The sequence below is a fragment of the Xylaria bambusicola genome (genome assembly GCF_022495145.1).
Source record: "Xylaria bambusicola strain CBS 139988 unplaced genomic scaffold F5B22scaffold_46, whole genome shotgun sequence".
In the NCBI taxonomy this organism is placed as follows: domain Eukaryota; kingdom Fungi; phylum Ascomycota; class Sordariomycetes; order Xylariales; family Xylariaceae; genus Xylaria; species Xylaria bambusicola.
Window position 1 is genome coordinate 309088 of NW_025953599.1, and position 25253 is coordinate 334340.

Consider the following 25253-nt stretch of genomic DNA (forward strand, 5'->3'; position numbering starts at 1 on the left):
ATGTGGGTCCTGCATAGGTGCACGCATGCATCAAACAGGCAATATTGATTGCAACGTCGGACTCGGTCTATCCATGAGAACCTACATGGATACCACCACCATGCTAACGCGATAGGTAAGCCTAGGAAAACATCTACCTAGTCACTACATTAGCACCCAACGCTTACTTGTGTGTGGCACAGCCAGTAGTCCCTTTGTAGATTATTACCATGGGTAGGAGTAGCCGAGAATGTGCCCAACGGTGTAGTCAAAACGTGACAAGCGGCGAGAATCAAACATGTAGGTTTAGGCATCGTGACTAATCCAACTAATTCAGATTACACTCAGGCATGTAGTAGGTGACGAGGATGGTGCGCACTAAGCGCAGAGACTAGGGAACTATCTCAGTTGCTGTGACTATTATCCATTGCACATGGAAGGATGCCCTAAAAGACTAATATAGTGTGATATACAAAGTATCATATTGATTGTAGTAGTCAGTTAAGGTCTGCCTTGAGAGCAGTGTTTTCCTTCGTGATCTTCGCCCAAACCGCACTTTGTGCCCAAACACGTTGCTGTATCTCTCGTTCCAAGCTTTGAGGGGCGGTTGCGTCTTTGTTAAGGAGCGTGAAGTAGCCTCTGGCATTGGGTTGAGCTCTGTTGATGGCTAGCTGGGCAACATCAACGGCAGCCTGCGCCGAGGTGCGAAAGCCTTTGATCCCAACTAGTCGACATAGCGGTGAAAATGGTCGAAGCACGTATTTTTGCATGTTGATAATGGAGCTCGGCGTGTTTGTTGTGAAGGCTCGCGAATCGCAGATAACACCAGGGTCAATGGCAACAACAGTAATTTTCTGGAGCGCAGGATCCTGTGAAGAAAATCTTATTAGACTAGATGCAGAATAGGAGGGCACAGATGTAATGTTTACCTTCTCCAAGTGCTGGTTGAGCGCATGCATCCATGCTACCGCTGCGAGCTTCATGTTACTGTATATCTCGAACCCTCGAGCATTGTGGTCGACATGTGAGTCGTCGGCAGGACTTGTGTGTACAAGTTTGCTCATGTCTGAAGGAATCTTGGGGGGTATCTTCTCCATTTGGCTCTTCCCGGGGTAATGATTCTGGCTCGACATCAAGACAACGCGGCCGCCGATGCTTTTATCGAAGGAACCGAGTAGCCGAAGAACGAGAGCAACATGGGCGATATGCCCAACCTGAAAGGTCTTATCATACCCATCAACAGTTATCTCCGGATCGGAAACAAGATTCCAGTACATCGCGTTGCAAATAATGACTCCTATGTGCGGAAGCTGACCAGACGCGACGCTGGAAAGAATCTTACCGGTAAAGCTATGGACTGCTGAAAGGTCGGCAAGATCAAGTTTGTGAATGAAGGTTTTGGCATTGGTATATTTGGATATCACATCATTAAGCCTAGCAGTGTTCTTATCCTCTGTTTGCCGAACAGTCAGGACGAGTGTCAGCTCAGGTGATGTTTTCAAAAGTTCCTCCGTCACGTGAAGGCCAATAGAGCCGTTAGCTCCAGTAAGTAAAACGGTACCCATCGTGAGAGATAGTTGTTGGATGATTGAAGACGACAGATCTCAAGGTGCAGCAACTATAATGGAGGGGGAGAAGTGACGAAGTTGCAAAGTTGTTAGTTGATTGTTAAATGCTACAGGGGTCGGCATTAGTCGGGCGGCTGCCCATATCAGCCCCCACGACGAGGACGTGTCTGCATACCATTTCTAAATCACATGTGGTAGAGTGTTGGTGGTCTGCAGGGTTTGTGCATCGCCGCACGTTTCTCCAATTTCCCAGAAGACCCCATTCTAGGATCTACTATACTTAGGCATCTGCAATCTGCAATGTGACATAACAGACATCTAGGCATCCAGGCAAATAGAGTAAGGAAATCCCGCTCACTGCTTTCATCGGCCTATGGTCTCTATATGTAGCAAATGGCATCTCTATTGATGAAACACAACGCACAGTTACAGTCCGCATCGATTTCGGTACGATCTAGTTGAGATGTCCAGTCCATATGCTAGTGAGAGTTTGCTTCAGTTCAACACATTCTATAATGTGGTGAATGGAAAGCTCACTGAGTCCAGCTCGGGGCAAACTTATCACAATACGAACCCCTCCACTTTGCAAGCCAATCCCGAAGTTCCCCTCAGCGCACAGGAAGATGTGGACGCAGCTGTTAATGCTGCTCAAGTGGCTGCAGGACATTGGGCTGAAACCCCATGGGCCGAGCGGAAGAAGAAGCTTCAAGATTTCGCAACCGCTTTGGAATCTCAAACCGAAAATTTCTCTAAAATGCTCGTGAAAGAGAACGGAAAACCTGTATGTTAGTCAACTCCTCCAGAGACGGTACTCTTACGCTAATGTGGTGCTACGAGGTCTAGTTATTCTGGGCCAGGATTGAGGTTCAGAGTTGTATCAAATGGGTCCGTGAGATCTGTGAGTTGTCTCTACCAGATAACATCATAGAAGACACTGAGCAACGCCGTGTTGTTGAGAGATACACACCACTTGGCGTTGCTGTGGGGATTGTTCCTTGGAACTTTCCTTTAATGCTCTCCTTTTTTAAAATCCCTGCTGCACTACTTACAGGAAATGTCTTCATCTTGAAGCCTTCTCCATTCACGCCATACTGTTGTCTTAAAGTGGCTGAGTTGGGACTTCGTTTCTTCCCTCCTGGGGTGCTTCAAGCTATAAGCGGCGATGATAGACTTGGCCCATGGGTCACAGAACATCCAGGTAACACATGTATATGCTGCCCTTACGCATTCCCATCCTAATCAATTGGTATAGGCGTCGATAAAGTAGCGTTCACTGGCTCTGTCGCTACTGGGAAGAAGATCCTTCAAACTTGTAGTGCGAGCATGAAACGAGTGACACTAGAGATGGGCGGTAATGACCCGGCAATCATCTGCGCCGACGTCGATATCGCAGCTATTGTTCCCAAAGTAGCGATGATCTCATTCGTGAATTCGGGTCAACTATGCATGGCAGTTAAAAGGCTTTATGTCCACGAGTCGATCTATGATGCTTTTCTTGCTGCCATGGTCGAATTCGTTGAGGGCAGCTTCAAGGTCGGAGATGGTTTTGCAGAAAACAGCTTCATTGGCCCCATCACACACAGGGCACAATTCGACCGTGTCACGGAGTTGCTTGATCATATCAAGGAAAGCGAATTCAAAATCGCAACTAAAGACTCGGTTGATACTAGTCAACAGGGATTCTTCATCTCCCCAATGATATTAGATAATCCACCGGACGATTCCAGACCTGTCGTTGACGAGCCTTTCGGTCTGTTCCATGACACCCTTGTGCATTTCATTGAGAGGTATCTCTGACACCTGACCAGGTCCAATTCTACCGCTGCTAAAGTGGAGCGAACAGTCAGATGTCATTCAGCGGGCGAATGATACCGAATACGGCCTGGGCGCGTCAGTATGGTCCAAAGACAGTGAGTCAACCCCGAAGCCCTGTGCATTTGCCTTGCCCCATGGCGCGCGCAACAAGTACCCTATTTACCTGGTGCGGCTCCAGACGAGCCCCTTTCACTCTGACAGCTCTGCGCCATAATCGCAATCACTAGCTGACAGCATCATAGTGGCACAAGCCAATCAGATCGCTAGCAAGCTGAAAGCTGGAAGTGTATGGATCAATACCCACGGAGAACTTGAGCCTCATGTTGCATTCGGATGCCACAAGAGTAGTGGCTTTGGGGTGGAGTGTGGGGTGGAGGGGTTGAAGGCATATTGCAACATTCAGAGCGTGTACAGCAGGCCAAGTTGACAACCTAATGTAGCGGAATGGTTCTCATGAGCTAGCCCTTGCATCCTGCATCAATACCAACTTGCATACGCCCCCAATTCTTATCTACAGAGAGGTCGGAACTGTAACCTCAGCTGCATTAGCGGATGCGGCTCCAAAATTGTTGGTCCTGGTGCAGATGATGTTGGCTGAGGAATTTGAAAGTACAGTTGAAACTGGCGGAATGCAACGGTAAACTGTTGTGCCACGGTGAAAATTGGAAAATGATGCCAGAAGTCTCACGAATGAGTGCATAAGCGCCTGTCACCTTATCTTCCTGGCGAAAAGAACTAAGGATGCCACCTTCCGTTATGAATATACTGTTGGTGAGTTGCAGCATGCGTGAATCTGCACGAAGCCATCCTGTAGGCCCCAGCCTCGTTGGAGTTGTGAAATCTTCTAATTTTGGATATCGTATGCCATGATCGAGGGATATACCTACTAGCTAAATACTCATATCATGCCCTGTTAACAGGATCGAGTAATCTGTAAACATGATGATAGGTAACGATCTTGCAGCCCTCGTGTTCTTTGAAAATGCCTAAACTTCCAACGGCGGAGCAAGCTGCGCGGCAGCTTGCACATCCAGGGGATAACCTTAGCCCGAGTGTTATTACCGCCTGTGCAGTGTCCTCCGCTCTCGGTACAGTATTCGTTGCTCTTCGAATATGGTCCAAAAGGATACTCTACCACAATCGATTTCGCCTAGACGTCAACGACTGGCTATGTCTCACTGCCTGGGTGTGTCCCCCCATTAGCTGTCATAGCGGCTTCGAGCACCTTGCTGATATCTTCCCGGTCAGGCTCTTTTCATCGCAAGTGAAACCATCTTCGCTGTGGCCACCCGCTACGGTTTTGGCAGACATGTTGTTTTCGTCACCAACCCACGGATGCTGCAAATTGTTAGTATCCACGAGTCTTCACCATGAACATTTTCGTGTCAACATCCCTGCCCCCCGCCCCCCCCCCCCCCTCTCACCCCGAGTCCCCATTTACCTAGTCGTTATTCTAAGGAGGGCATCACGTCACGACTGCTACTTATACTTTCTTGCCATTATATAGCTCAGTCTGGTCGCCGAGAACCTGTATGCGGTAGAGATCGCTTTGCTGAAGCTTAGCATTCTTAGCCTATACCAACATATTTTCAGACAGCATACTTGGTTCTTTCGCGCGACGTGGTTAGTCGGCTTCGTTGCTGTCTCCCTTGGAATATGGGTTATATTGGCGACCAATTTGCAATGTATACCAATTGCAGCAACTTGGGATCCAACGATAGTTGATGCTACCTGCATCAATTATGGGCTTTCTGCTCTATTGGCATACATAGTTAACATTGTTATCGACCTTGTTATCTTGACCATGCCTATCCCTTGCGTGCTGAAGCTTAAGCTCTCGGTGCACAGGAAGTGGATGCTTATCCTTACATTTGCGACTGGTGGGGGGTAAGGATTTATCATACCTATCTAGATGCCGACTAACATGTAATAGTGCATGCATCGTTAGCATTGTTCAACTAAAGTATATAACCCATCTAGGGAGTACCTCAGATCCAAGCTGTAAGTTGCAGATTTTGCTTTATTTAAAAACCACAGTCCCTAACTATGGCGTGTATCCACAGGGGACAATGCTCCCGTCGGCATTGTGTCTTCCATTGAGGTAATGATCGGAATCCTAGCCGTCTCCATCGCAACTTATCGTCCCCTCTACCAACACTTCTTCGGGTTGAAGTTGAGCGATACCAACCGAGAGAGAGTGACTGATCCATACGCCAAGAACCTATATACCGCTCAGGTATCTGCTAATAGTAAATTCTATTCGTCGATGGCTTCTCAGTCTGGTATTACTGCTACTGACCAAGTCGAGTTAGTGAGGCATATGAAGCAGGATGGACAGTGGGTTAGGGTCAACGATGATGAGACATCGTGAGTCAGGGATGGATTCAGCACAAATCATGTGGAAGTCAATAAAAGCCAAGAGACTTGTGAAGCCTCGATGTATGTCACGGAACCAAGGAAGCCTAATTTCCAATATATAGCACGGACCAAGGAATATTGTATATAACGCTAGGAAAGGGAATAAGGGGCAAAAACTAAAACTTCCTTCCTTATATAATAATAAAATAAATATATAAAACTATAGTTAGGTAATATTATAATAGTTTATTATATTTAAAAAATAGATAATATCCTTCTTTAAGGATTAACCTATATAAATATTTTAAATTTACTTTTAAAACGCTATAAAGTTAAAACCTTTAACCCTTAATATTTTTACCCCAATAAAACTCCCTATATATAGGTATATAATTATTAATATTATTAATAGCTATTTAATAATTATAATAGCTTTATAAAATTTAAATTTAAATGTTATAACTTTAAAAAATATATTATAAGGATTTATAAATGCTTTAAAATAATTTTAATAATTCTTTTAATAATTATTATTTTATATAATAGATATAATACTTTAAATTATTATTTTAAAGGAAAATATAAATATATTAATAAAGGAATTTAAATAAAAAGATATTAAATATAAAATATATTAAGATTTAATATAATAATAAATAAATATAATAAAGTAAACCTATATTAAAGTTTTAGCTTTAAAAATTATATTAATAAATAAACTTTAAATAATAAAAAATATTAAAAGGAACCTATAATAATAAATAATAATATTTATTTAAATATAAATAAATAATAATTAATAAATTATTACTTTATTAATACTTTAAACTTTATTTAAAAAAAATTTAATTAATAATAATTTAAATTTTAATATTAATTATAACCCTTTTAACTTTATTAAACCCTTTTTCTTTATTATTAACCTTTTAAATAAATTTAAAAATTATATTAAATTTACCTATTATATAAAAATTTAATATTATAATATTAATATTAAATTATTAATAATATATTATTAAATATAGGAAGAATTTAAAAAGGGAATTTTTAATATTTAATAAATTAAAACTAAATTTAAATAAGTAATAAGCTAAATATATAATTTAACGGTTAAAAATATAGCTAAAGTTAATATTAAACTAAAGGGCATTTTTTAATAAATTTAATAAAATTTTATATATATACTTTAAATTATTTAAAGCTATATATATTTAAGTTTAATAATAGGTTAAAAAAATAATAAATAATTAAGGAAAACTTAAAAAATAAATATAAATAATATATAATAACTTCTTTAAAATGTTAAATAATTTATATATTATTATTAATATATATATAAAAGTAATATAAAAATTTAAAAGTTTAAAATAAAAGGATTTATTTTATATTAATTTTATTTTTAAATTTATTAAATTAATAAAGGAAAGTAAATAATTAAATAAATAATAAATAAAAAGGTTAAAAGTTAAAATTAATATTAAATTATAAAAAGCTTTTATTTTATAAATAAATTAATTAAAAGGGAATAATATAATAGGATAAATATAATTATTATATAACCTTTTTAATAATTTAATAAACCTTAAGTTTTAAAAGGAATACTTTTCCTATTTAATATAAACGAATTATTTAATATATATTTTAATAACGTTAATTAAATAAAATATAAATAATTTAATATAATTAAATAAAATTTATATTAAGCAGTTTAAATTACCTTTAATAAATAAAAAAAAAATAAGGAAATAATTATTAAAGCTATATTTATATTATAAAAGTATAAAATATTTTACTTTATTTTACTTATTAATAATAAAGGTAAAGTAGAATTATAAATAAATACTATTATTTAAATATTTAAATAAAAATAAAATAAAAAATATATAGCCCTTAATAAAAGTTATAATTAAAAATATAATAAAGAAAAAATTAAAAATAAATAAATAAATTTATATATTAAATTAATAAGCTTTAATATATCCTTTTATTTTAATACTTTAATTAAATTATATAATAAAATAATAATTAAATATTAAACCTTTATTAATTTAAAATATTTATTATAAAGCTTTATAAATATAAAATATATATAAACTTATAAAATATTAATTATAACTATAATATAGTTAAAAATATTATATCTTATAAATAGTATTAAAATAGGAATAATCTTTAAATAATATATAATATAATATAACGCATCTCCCACTTGACCTGGCCACCCCTTTAACCTATATAAAACCCCATTATTTCAATCTATAATAACTTTACGTATATTAATCGTACAATTTACTAATTACTACCTTTAAATCCGTTAGTTAAAGGGAAATTTAGAGATATTTTCTACTAATTTTTATAAAATTTATTAAGCGAAATATTAAGCAATACGCTAAAGGGGCGCTAAGCAGGGTTTACTTTAGCGCTTACTTTAACGTATAGCTTAATAACTCCGCAAATATAAGTCGTAAAAGTTAGTAAAAGGTACCGTTAAATAGCTTTTTTTATTACGAATCTAATAGTTTATTTTATTATTTTATACGATTAGTATTTATAGAGTTATTAAATTATCACGTGATTAGCGCACCGACGTTATTTGTATAGGCTAGGGGGGTAGCCAGGTCAATTGGGTGGCCAGGTTAAGTGGGAGATGCGTTATATTAAAAAACTTTATAAAAACCTTAATATTATATATATAATTATTAAATAAGCTAAATATTATTTTAGGATTATTATAGCTTTAATATTATAATTTATAAATTAATTAATAATTAAATATATTAAAAGTATATAAAATAAAAATATAAAAATAAAAATATAATAAAATACTATTAACGCATCTCCCACTTGACCTGGCCACCCAATTGACCTGGCCACCCCCCTAGCCCATACAAATAACGTCGGTGCACTAATCACGTAATAATTTAATAACTTTACGAATATTAGTCATATAAAATAATAAAATATACCATTAGATTCGTAACAAAAAGAGCTATTTAACGGTACCCTTTACTAACTTTTATGACTTATATTCGCGGAGTTATTAAGCAATACGCTAAAGTAAATGCTAAATTAATCCTTGCTTAGCGCCCTTTTAGCGTATTGCTTGATATCTCGCTTAATAAATTTTATAAAAAATAGTAAAAAATACCGCTGGATTCCTTATTAAATAACGGATCTAATGGTATTAATTATTTTATTATGGGTCTAATATTGGTCAAATTATTATAGATTGAAACATTGGATTTTATATAGGTTATTGGGGTGGCCAGCTTAATTGGGTGGCCAGGTTAAGTGGGAGATGCGTTATAATAATACTATTTTAATATAACTATTTTCCTTTAATAATAATAAATTAATAAATATTATTATAAACTAAATATATTAAAATTTTCTATTAATAGTAGAATTAATTAATATAATAAAAAACCTAAAAGTTTAATACTTCTTTAATAAAATAAAGGTAAAATTTAAAGTATTTATAAATAATTATATAATAAAATAGAGCTATATTTATATAAAAGAATATTTATATATTTTTAAGGATATAATAATAAAGTTAAAAATTATATATAGGATATATAGCTTTATATTAATAAAATATTTAAGTTAATATAAAAGTTAGAACCTTTTAAAATATTTTTACTTTTAATTAAGGATATTTTAAAATATAGCTACCTTTATTAAAGGATATTATTTATATTAATAAACTAAGAACTTTAAAATAATATTAATTAAGCTATTTAAATCCCTTTTAATATTATATAAATTATAAATAGATATATTAATAAATTAAATAGGCCCCCTATTATTATATATTTAAAATAGTATAAAATATAAGTTAGTTTTAATTATAATAAATAAATTTATAAAAATAAAACATTTTATTTTAATAGTAAATATAATAATAAATATATTAATAAAGGTCTTTATAATATAGGTATATTATTTATATAATATATTAAAAATAATTATATTAAATAAAGGCTTATAATTTATATTTTACTTTTAAAAGGAATTAAACTATTATTTAAATATATAACTATATACTTTAATAATATATTATTTAAAAATTAATAGGTAAATAAAAATTATTAATACTATAATAAAATAATATTTAAAAGCTTATTATAGTTATTATTAAAATAATTAAATAAATTAATTACCTTTAATTAAATTTATAATAAATAATTAAATATTTAAAATTATAAAGCTAACTTTTTTTTTTATAAATTATAACTAATATTTTATTATAAGAATTAAATTAATAGGGGACTTAATTAAAATTAAAATAAAAGCTTAACGAAATGAATTTTTAACTATATTAAATATAACTAATAGGATTTAAAAAGTAATAAAAAAGTTAAAATATTAATAATTATATTTTAAAAGTATTATATTAAAAATATAAATATATATTAATTAAATGCTTTAAATTATATAATATAAAATAAAGTTTAAATTAATATAAAAAATATTAAAATAAGCTAACCTATATTAAAATTAGGAAATAAATAAATAAGCCCTTTTAAAATAATAAAAATATATTAATAAATTATAGCTATATAACTACTTTAATAATATAAAATATTTTTAATATTTTATATATTATTAATATATTTAATAAAAGAAGGCCTTTTAAAATAATTAACTTTAAATAAATTATATAATAATAAGGTAAAGGGAATAATTTTATAAAATAATAATAAAATTAAAGAAATAAAATAGTTATTTAAAAAGATTTTAAATAATAAAAAAAAGAAAAGTATAAAATTTAAATATAAAATTAAATAGCTAGCCCCTTATTAATTAATTTAAAAATTAATAGTAAACTTTAAAGGCTATAAAAATAAACTAATAATATTTTATTATTTTAACCCTTTTAAATTAAAATTATTATATTAGTTAAAAATGCTTCAAGTAAAATAATTATTAAAAATTATATATTTATTAAAGTAAAGGTATAAATAATAAAATATAAGTTATATATAAAAGGGAATATAAAGAAAAACTATAAATTTATATAAAGAAAAGAAAAGTTATTTTAAAAATTTATTAAAAAAAAAAATTAAAAAATTCATTACTATAATAAAAGTGGATTAAAAAGCTATAAATAATAAAAATAAAATAATTAAACATTAAAGCATTATTTAAATTAAAATTAAATTAAATTAAATTAAATTAAATTAAATTAAATAAAAAAAAACTAAAGTAAAATTAAATAGGTATAAAGGAATTAAAAAAATAATAATAAAGGTTAATAGGATTAAAATTTATATTATTAAGTTAAATTTATACTTTTTTTAATTATAACTATATTAATTTAAAATTAAATTATTTAAAAGGTAAGGAGGAAAAAGTTAAAAATTTTAATAACCTTATTATTATTAAGCTTTATAGTTATAAAGTTAAATAATAAAGAATTTTAAATTAAAATATTAATACTATTATAATAAAGAAATAATAAAAATAAAAGATAGGAAAATAAAGGTAAAGATTTATTAAAAAAGAATTGTAAAAAATTTTTTTAATAAAATGTTAAGTTATAATAATTATATTTTTAAATTAAAAATAAAGTAATTAAAAGTTTTCCTAAATATAAACTTTTTTTTTATTATTAAAATAAAAATATAGTTATAAGGTAAGGGTAAATTAATAATAGTAGTTAAAATAAATATTATAAATAATATAATTCTTTTAAAAAATAAAAAAAAATATTAATAAATATTAAGGAAATAACTATATAAAGGTAATATATACCGTTTTTATTTTTTTAATACCTATAAATATATATACTTTATATATTTCCTTTTTTATATTTTTAAATATAAAGGTAAAATTAATAATTAAAATAGTAATTTTATAATATAATATTAATAAATATATATATTAATATAATATAATTAAATTAATAATAATAATAGTAATATTAATAATATATTAAAAATTAATATATTAAAATAAAAGTAAATTTAAATTATAAGCATTTTTAATTATTAAAGGTATTATTTATTTAAAAAATATAGTTAAAAATTAAAAATAATAAAGGAAATTATAAAATAGGGATAAAATATTAATAAAATATAATTAATATATTAATTTATATAAATTATAACACTTATTATATTAAATATAATAGGTTAAAGAAATATTGCCTTTAAATATATATATAAAGTAGAATAATATTACCTTTTAAGCAATATTACCCTTTTTATAATATATATTAAGGTTAATTTGGAAGTAATAGAAATAAAACTTCTTATTTATAAAGATAGGTATATATACCGATATAATAGCGGTAATAATAAACGAAAGAAAATAAAAAAAGGTATAGATAAGGCGTTTAAAAAAACATTTTTTAAAAAACTAAAAATAAAGCCGGGCGTTATAATTATAAAAAGGTAATAAAACAAATATAAAAAAGGAAGAAAGAAAAATAAAAAAGCGTATAAAGTAAACAATTAATTAATATAGTAAAAAATTCTACTATAGAGCTACGGGACATTACTATATTGCCTTAAAAAAGAATATAGCTTAAAATAAATAATATAGCGTATACGCTATATAACTATATTATAAGCAAATTTAGATTTATATAATTAAGGTTAATTGTATTTAAAAAAGGGGAATATTATTACGGAATTAAGGAAGCTTAATTTTTAATATATAGTATGGATTAAGGAACATTATATATAACGCTAGGAAAGGGAATAAGGGGCGAAAACTAGAACTTCCCTCCTTGTGCAATAATAGAACAAATATATGAAACCATAACTGGGCAGTACTGTGACAATGTATTCTTAGGTCCCGGTGCTGCTAGTGGAAATGATGTAATAACACTTGCTCATGCGGATGAAGTTTAGTCCCCTGCAAGCTTGAAACCAACTAAGGATCACTAGGCGCATGACATTTGAGAACACCTATGACTATGCTACTACTATTAAATAATTCCCACGTTGGTCAACACCCTGATGGGTGTCCCATCAATACCGAGCTCAAAGGTAGATACTCGAGGGTTGATGGAAGATGTGTATTTCGCGTCGTTTTTATCAGTATTCAGGAACAGGAAACCGCGTACACTGAAGTAGAATGAAGTACGGGAGGTTAATTCAGTGAGTAAAAAAGATCACTGGTTTTCGGAGTTAATGCTCAGTACACGTTCAAGAACACGATGTCTTCACACACGCGAAGAAGTTACTTATCACTTAGTCAATCGTCACTTCGATAACTTCTATTACGAAAATTCTCGAATTAATTTGTACAACAGTACTATGGATGTTATCGAACTACTCATTTAACCTTAGGTCAAGGGTTGAGGGTATTCCTACTTAAGTCAGCACTCTATTTCACCTCGATACGTGAACAAACAAGGCTTGCCGAAACCTTAAATAGGTGATCATGGTAGTTTGAAGTATCCTGATTTCAGCCTTTGAAAGATTTGGCTAGGGTCGTATATTTTCTGTACAGACCGAAGCTTTTCGACACTACTCCTGCCGTAACTGGCAATGACGTCCTGGTCCCAATTCGCATCATTCATGAACAAAAATGGGAGAGACAAGTCCCTCTCTGTAGATCTGTCGTAGATTTCAGTCACAACACTTTGCACGGCACTGTGAACGGTATCGTCATCATCAGACCACCACCATACAGCGTCGATGACAACCCAGGTCTGGTCAACTGACTCAAGACCCAGTGCATTTCCGCCTCTCGCATGGCCAGCTCGCACAGCACTTGAACATATAGGCTGGAATCCAAACAGAAGTGTTCCAGCGGTCACTGAATGAATCTGCTCTATCGAAGTTGACCGTACAGAGATATTGGCCAAGTCCTGGTAGAGCAGTTTGTTTGGCTTCAGAGTCGTGCTCGCCCAATCGAATCTAAACCAGAACTCAGTATAAATGGTTTCTATTCATTGTCCACAGCGTGTATAACTTACCGAGTAGTAGAGTTCGGCAAAGGATTGGAGATAATGAATTCCGTCAATGTCTGCAACTGGGTGGTGTCTAATATGCTATTGACACGGTAGAAAGGTTCAAAGACATCGGGCTGAATCTTGGGTTGAAGATAGATTAATGTAACAATAACCCCGACAGTATCGTTAGTCGGTGATGCCATTATCATCATATTTGCGTAAGGATCGTTGATGCTTCTGGACTGGTATTCGAACATGGCGTCCATTAGTAAGGGCAAATCCGAAATTGGGTGAAATCTAAAGCCACCCCAGACTTGATGAATAGGGAAGGTTTTCAATCGAATTTTTGTAACAATGCCTTTTAAACCGCACCTTCATGAGTTAGTTGCCATTTCTTTCCTAATATATATATGAATAAGACTTACCAAAGTTAGTGGCCCCCCCTTTTAGAGCCCAGAATAAATCAGGGTGATGTTCAAGATTGGCATTAATAACCGCACCGTTTGCAAGAACCACCTAGCTACTGATGAGTAACACGACCATTTTATATGCGTGAGAAAGCCATACTTCAAAATTCAGGACGTTATCGGCAACTAGGCCGTAAAGATCCGAGAGCCATGATAAGCCACCTTTAATTTCACTGATCAGTAGTGCTCACTGCTGCGTTCGTGTAAAAGTTTGGAAGATCAAAGGACCGTCACGTGCAGACTTACCACCAAGAGTTAAGCCTCCGACGCCGACGTCGGCAACTCTTCCTCCTACAACTGTAACTTGGTATTTATCAAGTTGGGCGTACACCTCACCCCATCGTAGTCCAGTCCCAATTTCAACCACTGCTCTTCGCTCATCATATGTGAAATGATTGAAGTAAGACATGTCAATTAGGATACCGTTGTTTAGGTTGCCGGCTCCCGCGTGCGGACAATGCCCTCCAGACCGTACCGTAAAACTGACATTCGAAGCTACCAGCTTCGGAATCACTTTTTGAAGATGCTCAGTGTTCCGTGGGCGGACTATGCACGTTGGCATTTGCCATGCTGTTTGCGCCCTAGCTGTGCCATTAGAAGCTGTGGGAATATGGCGAGACTTTGCCTTACCAGTTTTCAGTCCTTAGAGCCTCGTAGTCTGCTTCATTTGGTCTAACGACCTCAATATGCGTCGAGTCATCTAAGTGTTGACAGAGTGTATGAGCGCGTGGCCCACCAATTCCATCAGCTACAATAAACACCAGAAGATGAAAGGTCCAGAATAGTCTTAGGGATTTTAAGAACGCCATGGTTGCGAAGGCCTATGAAGCGAGTAATACAACGAGCAAAGTTGATTGTCTCAAATCTCCCTTCTCCATCGACTTATGAAACTAACACCGTCGACTATTTATCCTAATCTCTGCTTATTGCACATGAAAAAGTTCTCCTGGTTGTTATACGGTAGTGGTGGCACTTTTACTTCATCTAGATATCTCGCTTTGCGCATGGAATACTGTTAGCATAAGCGCATAATTACAATCTGCAGCTGTAGAAGAGACCCTGCACACTTGTCTAACCTAGCCGCTGCGACGCGGTGTCTAGGAATGTCGCTACGGCTGTACTTGAAGACAGTGTTTATTACACGGTGCGTGCGTAGTAATTGATATTTGTTTAATATCCCTTTGCCGCCTCACGCGGAAACCAGGATTACATGAGGGAACTGTACTTAAGAGCAAGGTAATAGTGTGTGTGGGGTGCCACCGCCTCACAGGAACTAGGTACCTACCCGGTCCGCTGGTCGCCCCAAGATGCGAAGTCTTAACCATCTAATCCACTTTGCGAAGATATGCGAACCGCCGTTGGGTCAACGATAACTCCATCTTCTTGCATGCCAACTCCCAGTCCGTCGTCCACTTCTCATAGAATGGTTGGTACCCAAGAAGACCACCTATCCACCGCCCCACCACAACTCCTAGAATTCGTGAGATTCCTTGGCCGAAAGGCACCCAGCGAGGAAAACTCAAGTAAGAACCTCCAGCATCGAAGGTCTGAAACTGTCAGCGCGCGATTGGGAAAGGTACAAGTGATGGCCTACACTGAGAAGCTGTATAAGTGAGATCGGAGCTCCATTGGTAACCACTTCATTCTGATATCTGTACCAGTTTTCGAAGAACACGGGGCTGAGCTCAAATGCGCGAGTGGTTTTCTCACCAGACAACAGGAACTTAACTACACCCCCACCATTCTGTTGAGCTTCCGGGAGAGGATATGATCTATGATTTACGAATGAATGAATAGTGTAAGGACCATCTTTCGGAGTTAGGACGATCTCTTTGCCGTCAATCTCGAGCCCTAATTTCCCCTCAATTGCTTGGATATACTCTTCCTGGAGGTGAAAGTGCATGGGCGGCTTGCGAGCGAAAATATCCCTACCAATGACGAGGTCTAGGTCGACCTGTAGGGCGAAGGATCGATCTGGGTGGGCAAGTTGTCGTCCAATCACAGCACCATCGAATCTGAAAACCCCTCTGTTAAGTACTTCCGCTGTAAGATCTTATGACTTGTTTTTGAGGTACGAACACGAGTACTTACACCTTCACTACTGGGTCAGTTTCTGAGTATATCATTTCTGAGACGGGCGAGTTATGCATGCTTGCGGTGTCGGTATAGAGGGCATGTGAATAGTAAGGCTCCCATTTGGAGATTAGTTACAGCGCGTAACTTCGGAGGGTATGCAGACTTAAATCTACAAAAACAGTAATGTAAAGGCGAAACGGGGGTGTGACGTTAAAGCGACAGAATGACTATATGCCAGTAGGTAGTGAGTTGGTTGGTTATCGAGTAGTGTATGCAGTCAGCTCTTGCTCGTATGCACGGGATAACCAACAGCATTCCAATGGCCTGATACTCAGGGCTAGCAAACCGAATGTATCGTTGTCTAACCCGACAGGATCATGATTTTGGAGTTTTGTCGGTCTTGTTAGCTTTGCGTTGCATGTCTCACTTGCATGGGTAGCACCACCTTCGCTGAGTGTTGTGTTGTAAATAGTATCAAGCTGGGCCAGTCGTGTCAATGCGCGAGGCTGTAGCAGACTACCTACAGCAACAACATCCAAACTGCTGTGTAATAGGATGTAAGTATGTAATATCGGGCCGATGCTGATGCTTTGTGTGGCATCTAACAATATGTTGGCTTGCGGGTTCATACGTAGCCTTGGGATGGTTACAGTCCAATCGCGTAACCGCATATTTACTATCATCAGCGCGAGATCCCTACACATAGTCAAAACTATATTTATCATTTCACAAAAAGTGTTATATGCATCGAGGCTCTACATGACCGTACCGCAATTGATCCGGACCACCTTCTTGTTGTATCTATCAGCTAGACATTCATGGTTACACTCGTGCTGCATAGTACAACTCTGCAAGGTATTCGGCTAACATGCCTGCCGCGATAGATGTCCCCGTAAGCCAGAAACCTGATGAAAACCATTTCCAACAGCTTCTTGGGTCTTCCAGGTCCACACGTAGGATCACGATTCCACTCAGCGCTATACATCCACCCATTGAAATGGCATAGTACCGAAGTCCCATCCCTCCAAAATACCCACTGCAGCCTAGGAATCCTCCCAAGCATGCCCAGAATAGCCATAGCACAAGCTTCGCCCGGCCCTTGATCAGGACTGCCATGCTTTTCACCCCAACTTCAAGGTCGGCTGGCAAGTCTTGGTGTGCGTAGACTGTGTCAAAGATTACTACCCAGACAACGGCGGCCAAGAATAGACACAGGGTGGAATTGTCCGTCCATGGTTGATCTGTACCCATTGCTGCGCTGCCGAGCATAACTCCCCACGTGAGGCAGAAAGCAAGGACAAACTGGGCGAGATGAGTGTGCCTCTTCGCGAATGGATAGTATGTTGTGATGAGAATTGTTGGAATAGATGCTTTGACAGCCGAGGCCGGCAGCACCAGTAGGAAAGATACAGCTCCAAGAACCTGAAAACCTGTGAATACGAGAGCGGCCCTGGGACTAATTGCGCCGCGGGGAATTGGACGATTTTGTGTTCTAGGGATCACTTTGTCTATGGATGCGTCGATGAGGTCATTCCAAGCGTGGCTGGCATTGTTGCAGAAGAAACTACCGCCTAAAAGAATGACGCTCGTGCGAATTACCTCTTCGATAGGCGTATTGTGAACTTTTGCGGCGTGAGCCACACCGAAGAGGTGAGGTAGATAGATGAGAAAGAAGGCTACCGGAGGGCTGAGACGTGATAGTTGTATGTAGGGGATGCAGGATGATGGGAAGAGATCGACCCAAGTGCCACTGTGAATGCCACCATACTGTCTCGCAAATGCATTTCGTGTATTCTCCTTCTCCTGTGGGACGGGTGCACTCTTGTTGGAGTGTGTCATTGTTGCGTTTCTTTGATCAAAGAATCCCAGAAGTGATCATGTCAAGAATCCAAGTGAAAGCCTGCTTAGCTTACAAGATATGAAGAAGATGAGAAAATTATAAGCCTTCATATCGATCTACGCTACTTCTCGTGTGGTTTTATCGCGCACACACATCCTAGCATACTTCCTTCGCGCCGGCTCTTTGTCCTGGCCCCGGTCCTAGAGGGTCTGAAGGAGCTCTTCTCGTCTGCGATATAGACCCACGTCCCTAGAACAACCCCGCGAAGTTCATAGCCACGAATTTGGCCTTGCCACCCCTTTGCATACATTGACGCCTGCGCCATGTTAGCTGATGGCGGAATCGGCGCCTAGGTGCAGCTTACACTACCCTGGACATGGACACTTAGGTATACGCCCACCCAAAACACCCCCGTCTCCCCCCGGATACTATTCTACGAGGGCAGGTGAGAATACCATTACCTCGATGCTACTCATTGACAGTACATCACTGGTTTGATGCAGAGTAATTAATCTAATGCAAGGGGTATGCCTTCAGGTACACTCATGTCATAATTTCCATATTGAGCACCAGTGTAGGCAGCGAAATTTCTCACCTTAACAAGTTCCTATTCCCCATGAGACCATGACTGTGTAATCGCTCTTGCGACATATCCATAATACTTGAGTCGCCACGAACGCTGTGTCATTTACCCATTGCCATAATTGAAAATGGAGTCCCACTGTAATATCTGGTTATCCCGGTACCTATTCAGTATTACTATTGTATTCATGGCGGTGATATATGCAACAATACTGAGGCTGTACCCGCGACCGATACCAGGAGTTCCTTATAATTTATATGCTACCAAGCGAATCACAGGGGACCTGGTTGAGGTACAAGCAAGGCAGAAAGCTGTAGGAAGTATTCGACCATGGTTTCTTGAGCAAGCGCAAAGGCACGGGTCAGCAATCGTTCAAATCTTTCTTGGACCTTTTGCACCACCAGCAATTCTTCTCTCCGACTACCGAGAGGTCTATGATATCTTAACTTATCGCGCAGCCGACTTTCAGCGTGGTAAGAAGGTGGAAGTGTTCAAGGGCATCTTGCCCCATGCGTACCCTTCTATGGAGTCATTTGATCCCAAGTACAAGGATGGCAGGGCTATAATGAAAGGTCTCATGACCCCTTCTTTTTTACAGAGTGTGAGTAATCATTGTATCGATGAGACTAGAAGCTATATTCTAATGTTATTATAACAGGTTTCCGCGTCTCAATTATATCGTGTGAATGTTGAGCTTTTGGAATTGTGGAGGCTAAAATGCCACATGAGCCGTGGTCGTCCTTTTGATATTGCCGATGACATCTTAACGTTTTCCTTTGACGCGATTCTGAGTACTGCTACTGGTCCACCGGACAGTGGTGGAGATCTGCAACACCAGATGTCAAACTTGCAATTGCATGCCGAAAAGCTCACTTCGATCACTAGAAAAATGGCCTCTGTGGATGAACCCATTTCTTTCCCCGTTACCAGCCCATCCCCTGTAAGGAAGGCATTATCGGTCGAAGAGGAAAGCTTGTGGAAAGGCTTTTACATGCCATCACCACGCCTTTATCATTGGTTCAACAACTTGCGCCCAGCTGTGCGAAAGTCAAGGCAGACCATGCGGACTTTCATAAGTGCACGAATCGAAACGTCAGCTCTGAATATAAGAAAGGGGTACGATCCTCAATGTGCTCTTGATTATATCCTACGAGGTCAGGTCCATGATGCTGAAAAGGTCGGGCGTTCCCCAGTATTTGAGGACCCACGCATTAGAGATAGTATATATGGATATATTATTGCCGGCCACGACACTTCTGCCGGTTCGTTGCTATGGCTTCTGACACAACTAGTTGCGTATCAGGCAGAGCAGAAAAGAGTTCGAGAGGACCTATACAATACATATTCGGCTGCTTGGGCAGAGAATCGTTTGCCAACAGTATCGGAACTTTCAAAGCCCGCCCCGTATCTTAATGCATTCATTGAGGAAGTTCTACGTGTCAACTGCCCCGTCGTAACTATCATGGTCAATACACGAAGAGATACAACAATACTGGGCTATCAAATTCCTAAGCACACTGCTGTATTCCTCAATCTTACGGGATCGTCTCTATCCGAGCCGTCCGTTCCTGTGGAGGAATCTTTACGAAGCCCGACTTCACGGTCTTGCGCATCTAGGAGGGGAAACTGGGATAAAGCTGACTCTACGAAATTTTCTCCTAGTCGTTGGCTGCGCCAAACATCAGACGGAAAACTTATTTTTGATCGCTCAAGTGGCCCAACCCTCTCATTCAGCTCAGGAGAAAGAGGTTGCTGGGGTAGGAGCCTAGGATATTTGGAGCTCAGAATTATGCTGACTTTGCTACTTTGGACCTTTGAACTTCGCGAGATACCGGAGTGCCTGAGATCGGTGGAGACTTACGATTCGTTGGTAACAGCACCAAAACACTGCTTCATAAGGCTATCTGAAATAGTGCCAGGAAAGGGTCAGGCAGCTTGACACTAGACACAAAAATCTAAGTAATTACCAAACACGGTAATTATGTCGTGAAGTTATCCCATAAGCCGACATATAATCATGGTCTGCATTTGTCTTGTAATCCAATATTTATACAGTTTGTGAATAATAGCTGGTCGTAGTATACCTCCAAGATCAATATGGCGTTGTAAATGCGGTGTATAGCTACAAGGCGCTTGTGGAGCTTCATCTTCGTCTGTCCCTCACTTCTATCTAGGTTAATTGAAGCATTTCTTGTTGGCCTCCATTATCCTAAGAGGTCATACTGGGGAATCACTAGTGCGGCACTCAAGGATTCGGTGCTTACCGCCAAGGTAAAGACGATACACTCAGAATCCCAATGGCTCTTGTGATTTCCGCGGTCTGTATCAGTATGTCTCTGCAAATTTGCTTGGGGCCTTCAATTGAGCTTTAAAGTACCAAAGCCCCACGGTACTAAAGAAGAGCACAGCTAAATGGGCAGTTACCGAGCTGGTACGGCTGGCTGTTGTCTGGTTATACAGGTTAGGTACTACAACAAGGGCAGAAGATACTGAGCTTGGAACTGAGAATTCAGATTATAATGATCAACTAGGGCTGCATAAGTCCTTGGCCAACCAACTCCTTCTTGCCTGTTGGTGGCTTGACTTGACTCTATATACAACTGGTCTGCCAGCCCAGACCGCCTAGGTCTCTGGGGTCTGTTTCAAAAAACGAAGTCTATATAACCTCACTTTGCAATATCTTGGAAGATCATGAACAGCCTGTAATGGTCCTTTGTACGGCCGAAGTGCAAGGCGAACTACATATTCAGCTGGCACAAAGGTTGCACGTGTAACAGGTACGGTTTCCTACCGAAACTACATATTGCCTTGACAATCCTTTATAGCCTTCTAATTCAGAGTCGAGTGTACCCTACGCGGGACCACAGCATGTGGCTCCAAATACTCATGTATTCTGTCTCAGTCTTATCTCAGTGGCGTGCGCTGCACGAGCTTGAGTAATATAGATGGAGAGCGCGTCAGCATTGAGCTCATGAGCCATCAGTACCGCTGCTGTATGCACGCTCAGTTACCATTAGTACCTGTGAAGAGGCGAGAATGGTCGTTCAGTTGCTTACTGCCTCATAGCCTTGATAATTTGCCTCAGTAGAGAGGGCAGGAACCTGACCATCACAAGCAGGAGATATCGCGGGATGTAAACGACCATTGTCGGCAAATCAGAAGGCGGCCTTCGTTGCCCTTCCTAGACTGAGAAACTTAACCCGCAATCGACATAGTAAGTTTGCATTGCTGTTGGTGCCACGCGGCCGAATTTCACCTGTTACTATTGCTCACTAGCCTAGAAAATAGAGCACATGAGCACATTGTATTCTCGTGGTGGCACATTGTTAAAGATATTTGGCCAGGTGGGATTAAGTATCAAGACTAACAGTCATGCTGACTATATATTTCCTGTGTAGTTGAGGCCGTGGAGACTGTGTTGCCTTACGAAGACGAGGAATCATCGGAACTTGTCGGTCCATCTTGAATTTGGGTTATATTAGTGCAGGTAGTAGATTAATCCAGCAAATGCCTATCTGCCTAGGCTGTGCTGTTGAGAAAACCGGATATTTTGCTAGCTTTTGAAATGTTATACCTACCCTCTAGTAGCGAAGAAGGGGGATACAGCGAAGACATAGAAATGAAAAGAATAAGCAAAACACATAATACTTTTATAATCTTCCCGATCACGGGGAACTAGCTCTCTATAGTCCTGCGTCACGATCATTGGGTCATTATTAATGCATTTCGACATATGCAACCACGCCGATTACGTCCAAGCACTTCCAAGCCGCCACAACCTTCATATTAGCAATGTGTGACTCTTCAACACACCTGTAGAGTGCGTCAACAAGGAGCTAGAGGTGGGATAAAGGATCCTCCCGGTTTTTGTAAAAATGCCTGTGAAGGCCAAGAACCGGGTGTCCAAAAAATGCCCAAAACCCTGGTTCAAGAATTTTAGCCATCGTGTAAAAATGTATGCCGTGCTAATTAGACCTACCAGAGAGTGGTTTGAATATTAGCCCACCAATCCCGTGTAGAATGCCTACCCCAAACCCTTTGATACCTGCTCTCCGAGCACCCTTGTAAGGCAACACAACAAGGCCCGTGATCCCATCGTAAATGCCGAAAAATAAACTCTGGAGGTAGATTATATTAATAAAGGATGCCCTGGGCCATGTAATTGGGCTGAATAGAGCAAACCTTAGCTCCAGCTACACAACCATTCCTAAACCCGGTCACATCGGGCCATTCCCGGGTTGTCTCATCACCGTAGAGAAGTGGAATATGCCAGTACGCCTTTGACATTCCTTGTCCAGCAGCAGCAGATATACTGATCATAGTAACAAATAAAGATGCAATCGCGCTGAAAAAGGTGAAGATTGGGTTGCAGAACCCGCGACGTTGTTTGCGTTTGCCATTATTCTGTTGTGTTGCTGGCGCTGGGAGTGGTGCATGTTTGCCAACTACTGCTTTCTCACTTGAAGGAGCGATCTTCCCCTCATCCTGTCCCGGTTGCGACTTGTTGGCAATGTTCGGCTGTTCGTTGCTGGTCTGATCCATTGTAGATTTACACTATGCGTTGTTGTGTCAGGAACGAGAAAGAGCGAGATCGAGCGAGATCAAGCGAGATCAAGCGAGATCAAGCGAGATCAAGCGAGATCAAGCGAGATCAAGCGAGATCAAGCGAGATCGAGTAAACTATTCAAGTTCAATAACATGAGCTGAGCTGAGCTGAGTATTATCAGCTGATCAATTGCGGCTGTCGGTGTCGGTTTCAGTTCCGGGCCCTGGTCTTCGTACTACAGAGTGAGAATAGGTATGGCATAATTCCAAATCTCACTCCATCCCTTGGCACCGCGACCGGCCGGCAAATCAAGTTGACATGTCACACCTCGCTTATTTCTGGGCGCATTTTCGGGTCTAGTACAAACTTCATGTCTTAGAGTCTAGAATGCAACGGCAGCCACCTGTACGTAGGTTGTGGTCGCAGATTTCCATCAGGCTTGGCACTATAAGCCAATACTAACGGTGATGGATATTTTGGACCCCAACCTCCGTAAGGTACTCGGTGATTGAAAATGAGTAAGCGTATTTTACGTTCATATGGCTCATGCGAACAGGATACGGCAACTGTACAACACCAACAGCTTTGGATGCATTGGCCGCGTGGGCATAGCGTCTCGGAAGAACCCGCCTTCCCCGTTGTGGGTATAACATTTACGTATCGACATGCAAACATGACCCTCGACGATATTCAAAAATTCGGCGTGAGTTCTTCGCGATATAAGGACACTTTGGATACCAGCATATCCAGCTATCATGATATGATTGCGGTCGCTCCGGCCGTAGTAGTCAAGAATTTGGCAGAGGGAGTCCTATGGTGCAGGTGTGGAAATTTTCGGACCGGTGCTTTTGCCCTAGGCCTCTATATCGGAGGTAAACCGCATGCCGTTATCCCTTTCCCATTAATCCTAAGGCTCAATCTTCTGGATACGTTAATCCACTTGTTTACGACGTGTTAACTGGGAGGGCGATTGCTTATACCAAATGCTTGCTTGATTGACTAATGGTGTTTAACGTTATAGGGACTATCCTGCGTTGCAGTTAGTCCAGGCCTCCGAAAGGGCACTAGGACATGGCAAGCTATCCATTAGCTATTTATTTTGAATATATAATAGCTCCAGGGTGAGATTTTCACTATTTAAATATATTAAATTAGTTTTTATTATATTAAGGTTAACGTTAGTTAAAAGCTTTTTATATATATATATAAAAGTTTCGTTAATTATATTGCATTTATATGCCTATTTAGATTTATATCTTACTGTCTTGATCGCTGCCAATATGATTCTTATCGTCTTGGATGAACTCGTACTTGACTCAGAGTATTCTTGCATCCTTGATTGTTGACTATATATCAATTCATGCGGTATAGAGCCTATGGTGCCAGCACTGTAGCGATAGAGGCAAGGTATGACATTTATTGTTGCACAAGGGCCCTCAATGTCAGAAAGGGAAGGCGGTGATACTTACGTTCCATATATTGGAATGCTAGGAATTTATATATAAGACCTTTATCTAGCTAGATGACTATATTATAACTTAGACTTTTAAATAATTTAATAGGATTATATATATTATTTTTAATAGGTTATAAGCCCGGATGTTTACCTAAACGTATTTTTAGCTATTAAAGGTTAAAATTATACTTTATCTTTAATCCTTTACTATTTGTAAATATAAAATAACAATATGCGTTAAAATTCCACTTTATTAATCCTATAGACGAAGATTACGTTAAAATATTATTACTTTAAATAATAGTTAATAAAGCTAGGTTTTAAAGGCTAATTTAAAGAATTTTTAACCTATTAATTCCTTAAAATAAATAAAGGTTAAATAAATTATATATAATTAACTACTTAAAAATCCTTAATTTAACCTCCTCCTTTTAATAATTATAATTATATTATTAATATTTAATAATAAAAATATTATTAAATATTTATTATAACCTTTATAATTAAGTATAATTTTAAATATTTAATATTATTTATTTTTTAAACATTTAAGCTTTTTTTTTTTATATATAAAGTTTTAATATAGCTTAAATACCTTTTTAATTAAAAAAATATAAATAATTAAAATATTAATTTAAGTTTAAATTATATTAATT

General features: G+C 37.3%; 8 protein-coding genes across 8 annotated transcripts; 3 read left to right on the forward strand and 5 right to left on the reverse strand.

Annotated features, from left to right (window-relative positions):
- Positions 1–399: 399 nt before the first annotated feature.
- F5B22DRAFT_638578 (uncharacterized protein) lies at positions 400–1544 on the reverse strand (the record flags this gene model as incomplete). Its single annotated transcript, XM_047977602.1, has 3 exons — positions 400–425; positions 551–848; positions 909–1544. 3 exons carry the CDS (start codon positions 1542–1544, stop codon positions 400–402), a joined length of 960 nt encoding a protein of 319 aa, XP_047827683.1.
- Positions 1545–1625: 81 nt separating this feature from the next.
- On the forward strand, positions 1626–4244 carry F5B22DRAFT_620075 (Aldehyde/histidinol dehydrogenase). The gene is made up of 5 exons (XM_047975817.1): positions 1626–2328; positions 2391–2745; positions 2800–3297; positions 3356–3457; positions 3605–4244. The coding sequence occupies exons 1-5, from the start codon at positions 2011–2013 to the stop codon at positions 3787–3789; spliced, it is 1458 nt and encodes a 485-aa protein (XP_047827684.1). The 5' UTR covers positions 1626–2010; the 3' UTR covers positions 3790–4244.
- F5B22DRAFT_620078 (uncharacterized protein) lies at positions 4245–6003 on the forward strand. Its single transcript, XM_047975818.1, has 5 exons — positions 4245–4548; positions 4611–4709; positions 4870–5249; positions 5296–5363; positions 5426–6003. Exons 1-5 carry the CDS (start codon positions 4345–4347, stop codon positions 5731–5733), a joined length of 1059 nt encoding a protein of 352 aa, XP_047827685.1. The 5' UTR covers positions 4245–4344; the 3' UTR covers positions 5734–6003.
- Positions 6004–12877: 6874 nt separating this feature from the next.
- Positions 12878–15055, reverse strand: F5B22DRAFT_389747 (putative FAD-binding oxidoreductase). Its single transcript, XM_047971384.1, has 6 exons — positions 14727–15055; positions 14343–14677; positions 14197–14258; positions 14055–14145; positions 13654–13987; positions 12878–13594 (listed from the first exon to the last, which is right to left on the reverse strand). The coding sequence occupies exons 1-6, from the start codon at positions 14903–14905 to the stop codon at positions 13114–13116; spliced, it is 1482 nt and encodes a 493-aa protein (XP_047827686.1). The 5' UTR covers positions 14906–15055; the 3' UTR covers positions 12878–13113.
- A 366-nt stretch (positions 15056–15421) lies between these two features.
- F5B22DRAFT_649814 (uncharacterized protein) lies at positions 15422–16246 on the reverse strand (the record flags this gene model as incomplete). Its single annotated transcript, XM_047979224.1, has 3 exons — positions 15422–15643; positions 15691–16123; positions 16188–16246. 3 exons carry the CDS (start codon positions 16244–16246, stop codon positions 15422–15424), a joined length of 714 nt encoding a protein of 237 aa, XP_047827687.1.
- A 475-nt stretch (positions 16247–16721) lies between these two features.
- F5B22DRAFT_389982 (UbiA prenyltransferase family-domain-containing protein) lies at positions 16722–18665 on the reverse strand. Its single transcript, XM_047971385.1, has 2 exons — positions 17472–18665; positions 16722–17384 (listed from the first exon to the last, which is right to left on the reverse strand). The coding sequence occupies exons 1-2, from the start codon at positions 18009–18011 to the stop codon at positions 16995–16997; spliced, it is 930 nt and encodes a 309-aa protein (XP_047827688.1). The 5' UTR covers positions 18012–18665; the 3' UTR covers positions 16722–16994.
- F5B22DRAFT_620098 (cytochrome P450) lies at positions 18008–20944 on the forward strand. Its single transcript, XM_047975819.1, has 2 exons — positions 18008–19196; positions 19254–20944. The coding sequence occupies exons 1-2, from the start codon at positions 18723–18725 to the stop codon at positions 20532–20534; spliced, it is 1755 nt and encodes a 584-aa protein (XP_047827689.1). The 5' UTR covers positions 18008–18722; the 3' UTR covers positions 20535–20944.
- A 1025-nt stretch (positions 20945–21969) lies between these two features.
- On the reverse strand, positions 21970–23623 carry F5B22DRAFT_620100 (uncharacterized protein). Its single transcript, XM_047975820.1, has 3 exons — positions 22778–23623; positions 22575–22713; positions 21970–22517 (listed from the first exon to the last, which is right to left on the reverse strand). The coding sequence occupies exons 1-3, from the start codon at positions 23135–23137 to the stop codon at positions 22432–22434; spliced, it is 585 nt and encodes a 194-aa protein (XP_047827690.1). The 5' UTR covers positions 23138–23623; the 3' UTR covers positions 21970–22431.
- Between the last annotated feature and the right edge of the window lie 1630 nt (positions 23624–25253).

Excerpts from the sequence above, each read along its gene's own strand:
- F5B22DRAFT_620075 (XM_047975817.1), top strand. The coding sequence starts at position 2,011 with ATGTCCAGTCCATATGCTAGTGAGAGTTTGCTTCAGTTCAACACATTC. Across the intron at positions 2,746-2,799 it reads ATGGGTCACAGAACATCCAG|GCGTCGATAAAGTAGCGTTC; the intron begins GTAACACATGTA and ends CAATTGGTATAG. Across the intron at positions 3,298-3,355 it reads TGTCGTTGACGAGCCTTTCG|GTCCAATTCTACCGCTGCTA; the intron begins GTCTGTTCCATG and ends ACACCTGACCAG.
- F5B22DRAFT_620078 (XM_047975818.1), top strand. The coding sequence starts at position 4,345 with ATGCCTAAACTTCCAACGGCGGAGCAAGCTGCGCGGCAGCTTGCACAT. Across the intron at positions 4,549-4,610 it reads GGCTATGTCTCACTGCCTGG|GCTCTTTTCATCGCAAGTGA; the intron begins GTGTGTCCCCCC and ends CTTCCCGGTCAG. Across the intron at positions 5,364-5,425 it reads GAGTACCTCAGATCCAAGCT|GGGACAATGCTCCCGTCGGC; the intron begins GTAAGTTGCAGA and ends GTGTATCCACAG.
- F5B22DRAFT_389747 (XM_047971384.1), bottom strand. The coding sequence starts at position 14,905 with ATGGCGTTCTTAAAATCCCTAAGACTATTCTGGACCTTTCATCTTCTG. Across the intron at positions 14,259-14,342 it reads CGGAGGCTTAACTCTTGGTG|GTGGCTTATCATGGCTCTCG; the intron begins GTAAGTCTGCAC and ends GTGAAATTAAAG. Across the intron at positions 14,146-14,196 it reads ATAACGTCCTGAATTTTGAA|GTGGTTCTTGCAAACGGTGC; the intron begins GTATGGCTTTCT and ends ATCAGTAGCTAG.
- F5B22DRAFT_389982 (XM_047971385.1), bottom strand. The coding sequence starts at position 18,011 with ATGACACACTCCAACAAGAGTGCACCCGTCCCACAGGAGAAGGAGAAT. Across the intron at positions 17,385-17,471 it reads ACACTCATCTCGCCCAGTTT|TGTCTATTCTTGGCCGCCGT; the intron begins GTCCTTGCTTTC and ends AATTCCACCCTG.
- F5B22DRAFT_620098 (XM_047975819.1), top strand. The coding sequence starts at position 18,723 with ATGGAGTCCCACTGTAATATCTGGTTATCCCGGTACCTATTCAGTATT. Across the intron at positions 19,197-19,253 it reads CCCCTTCTTTTTTACAGAGT|GTTTCCGCGTCTCAATTATA; the intron begins GTGAGTAATCAT and ends TTATTATAACAG.
- F5B22DRAFT_620100 (XM_047975820.1), bottom strand. The coding sequence starts at position 23,137 with ATGGATCAGACCAGCAACGAACAGCCGAACATTGCCAACAAGTCGCAA. Across the intron at positions 22,714-22,777 it reads GTTGTGTAGCTGGAGCTAAG|AGTTTATTTTTCGGCATTTA; the intron begins GTTTGCTCTATT and ends ATCTACCTCCAG. Across the intron at positions 22,518-22,574 it reads AATATTCAAACCACTCTCTG|GGTTTTGGGCATTTTTTGGA; the intron begins GTAGGTCTAATT and ends TTCTTGAACCAG.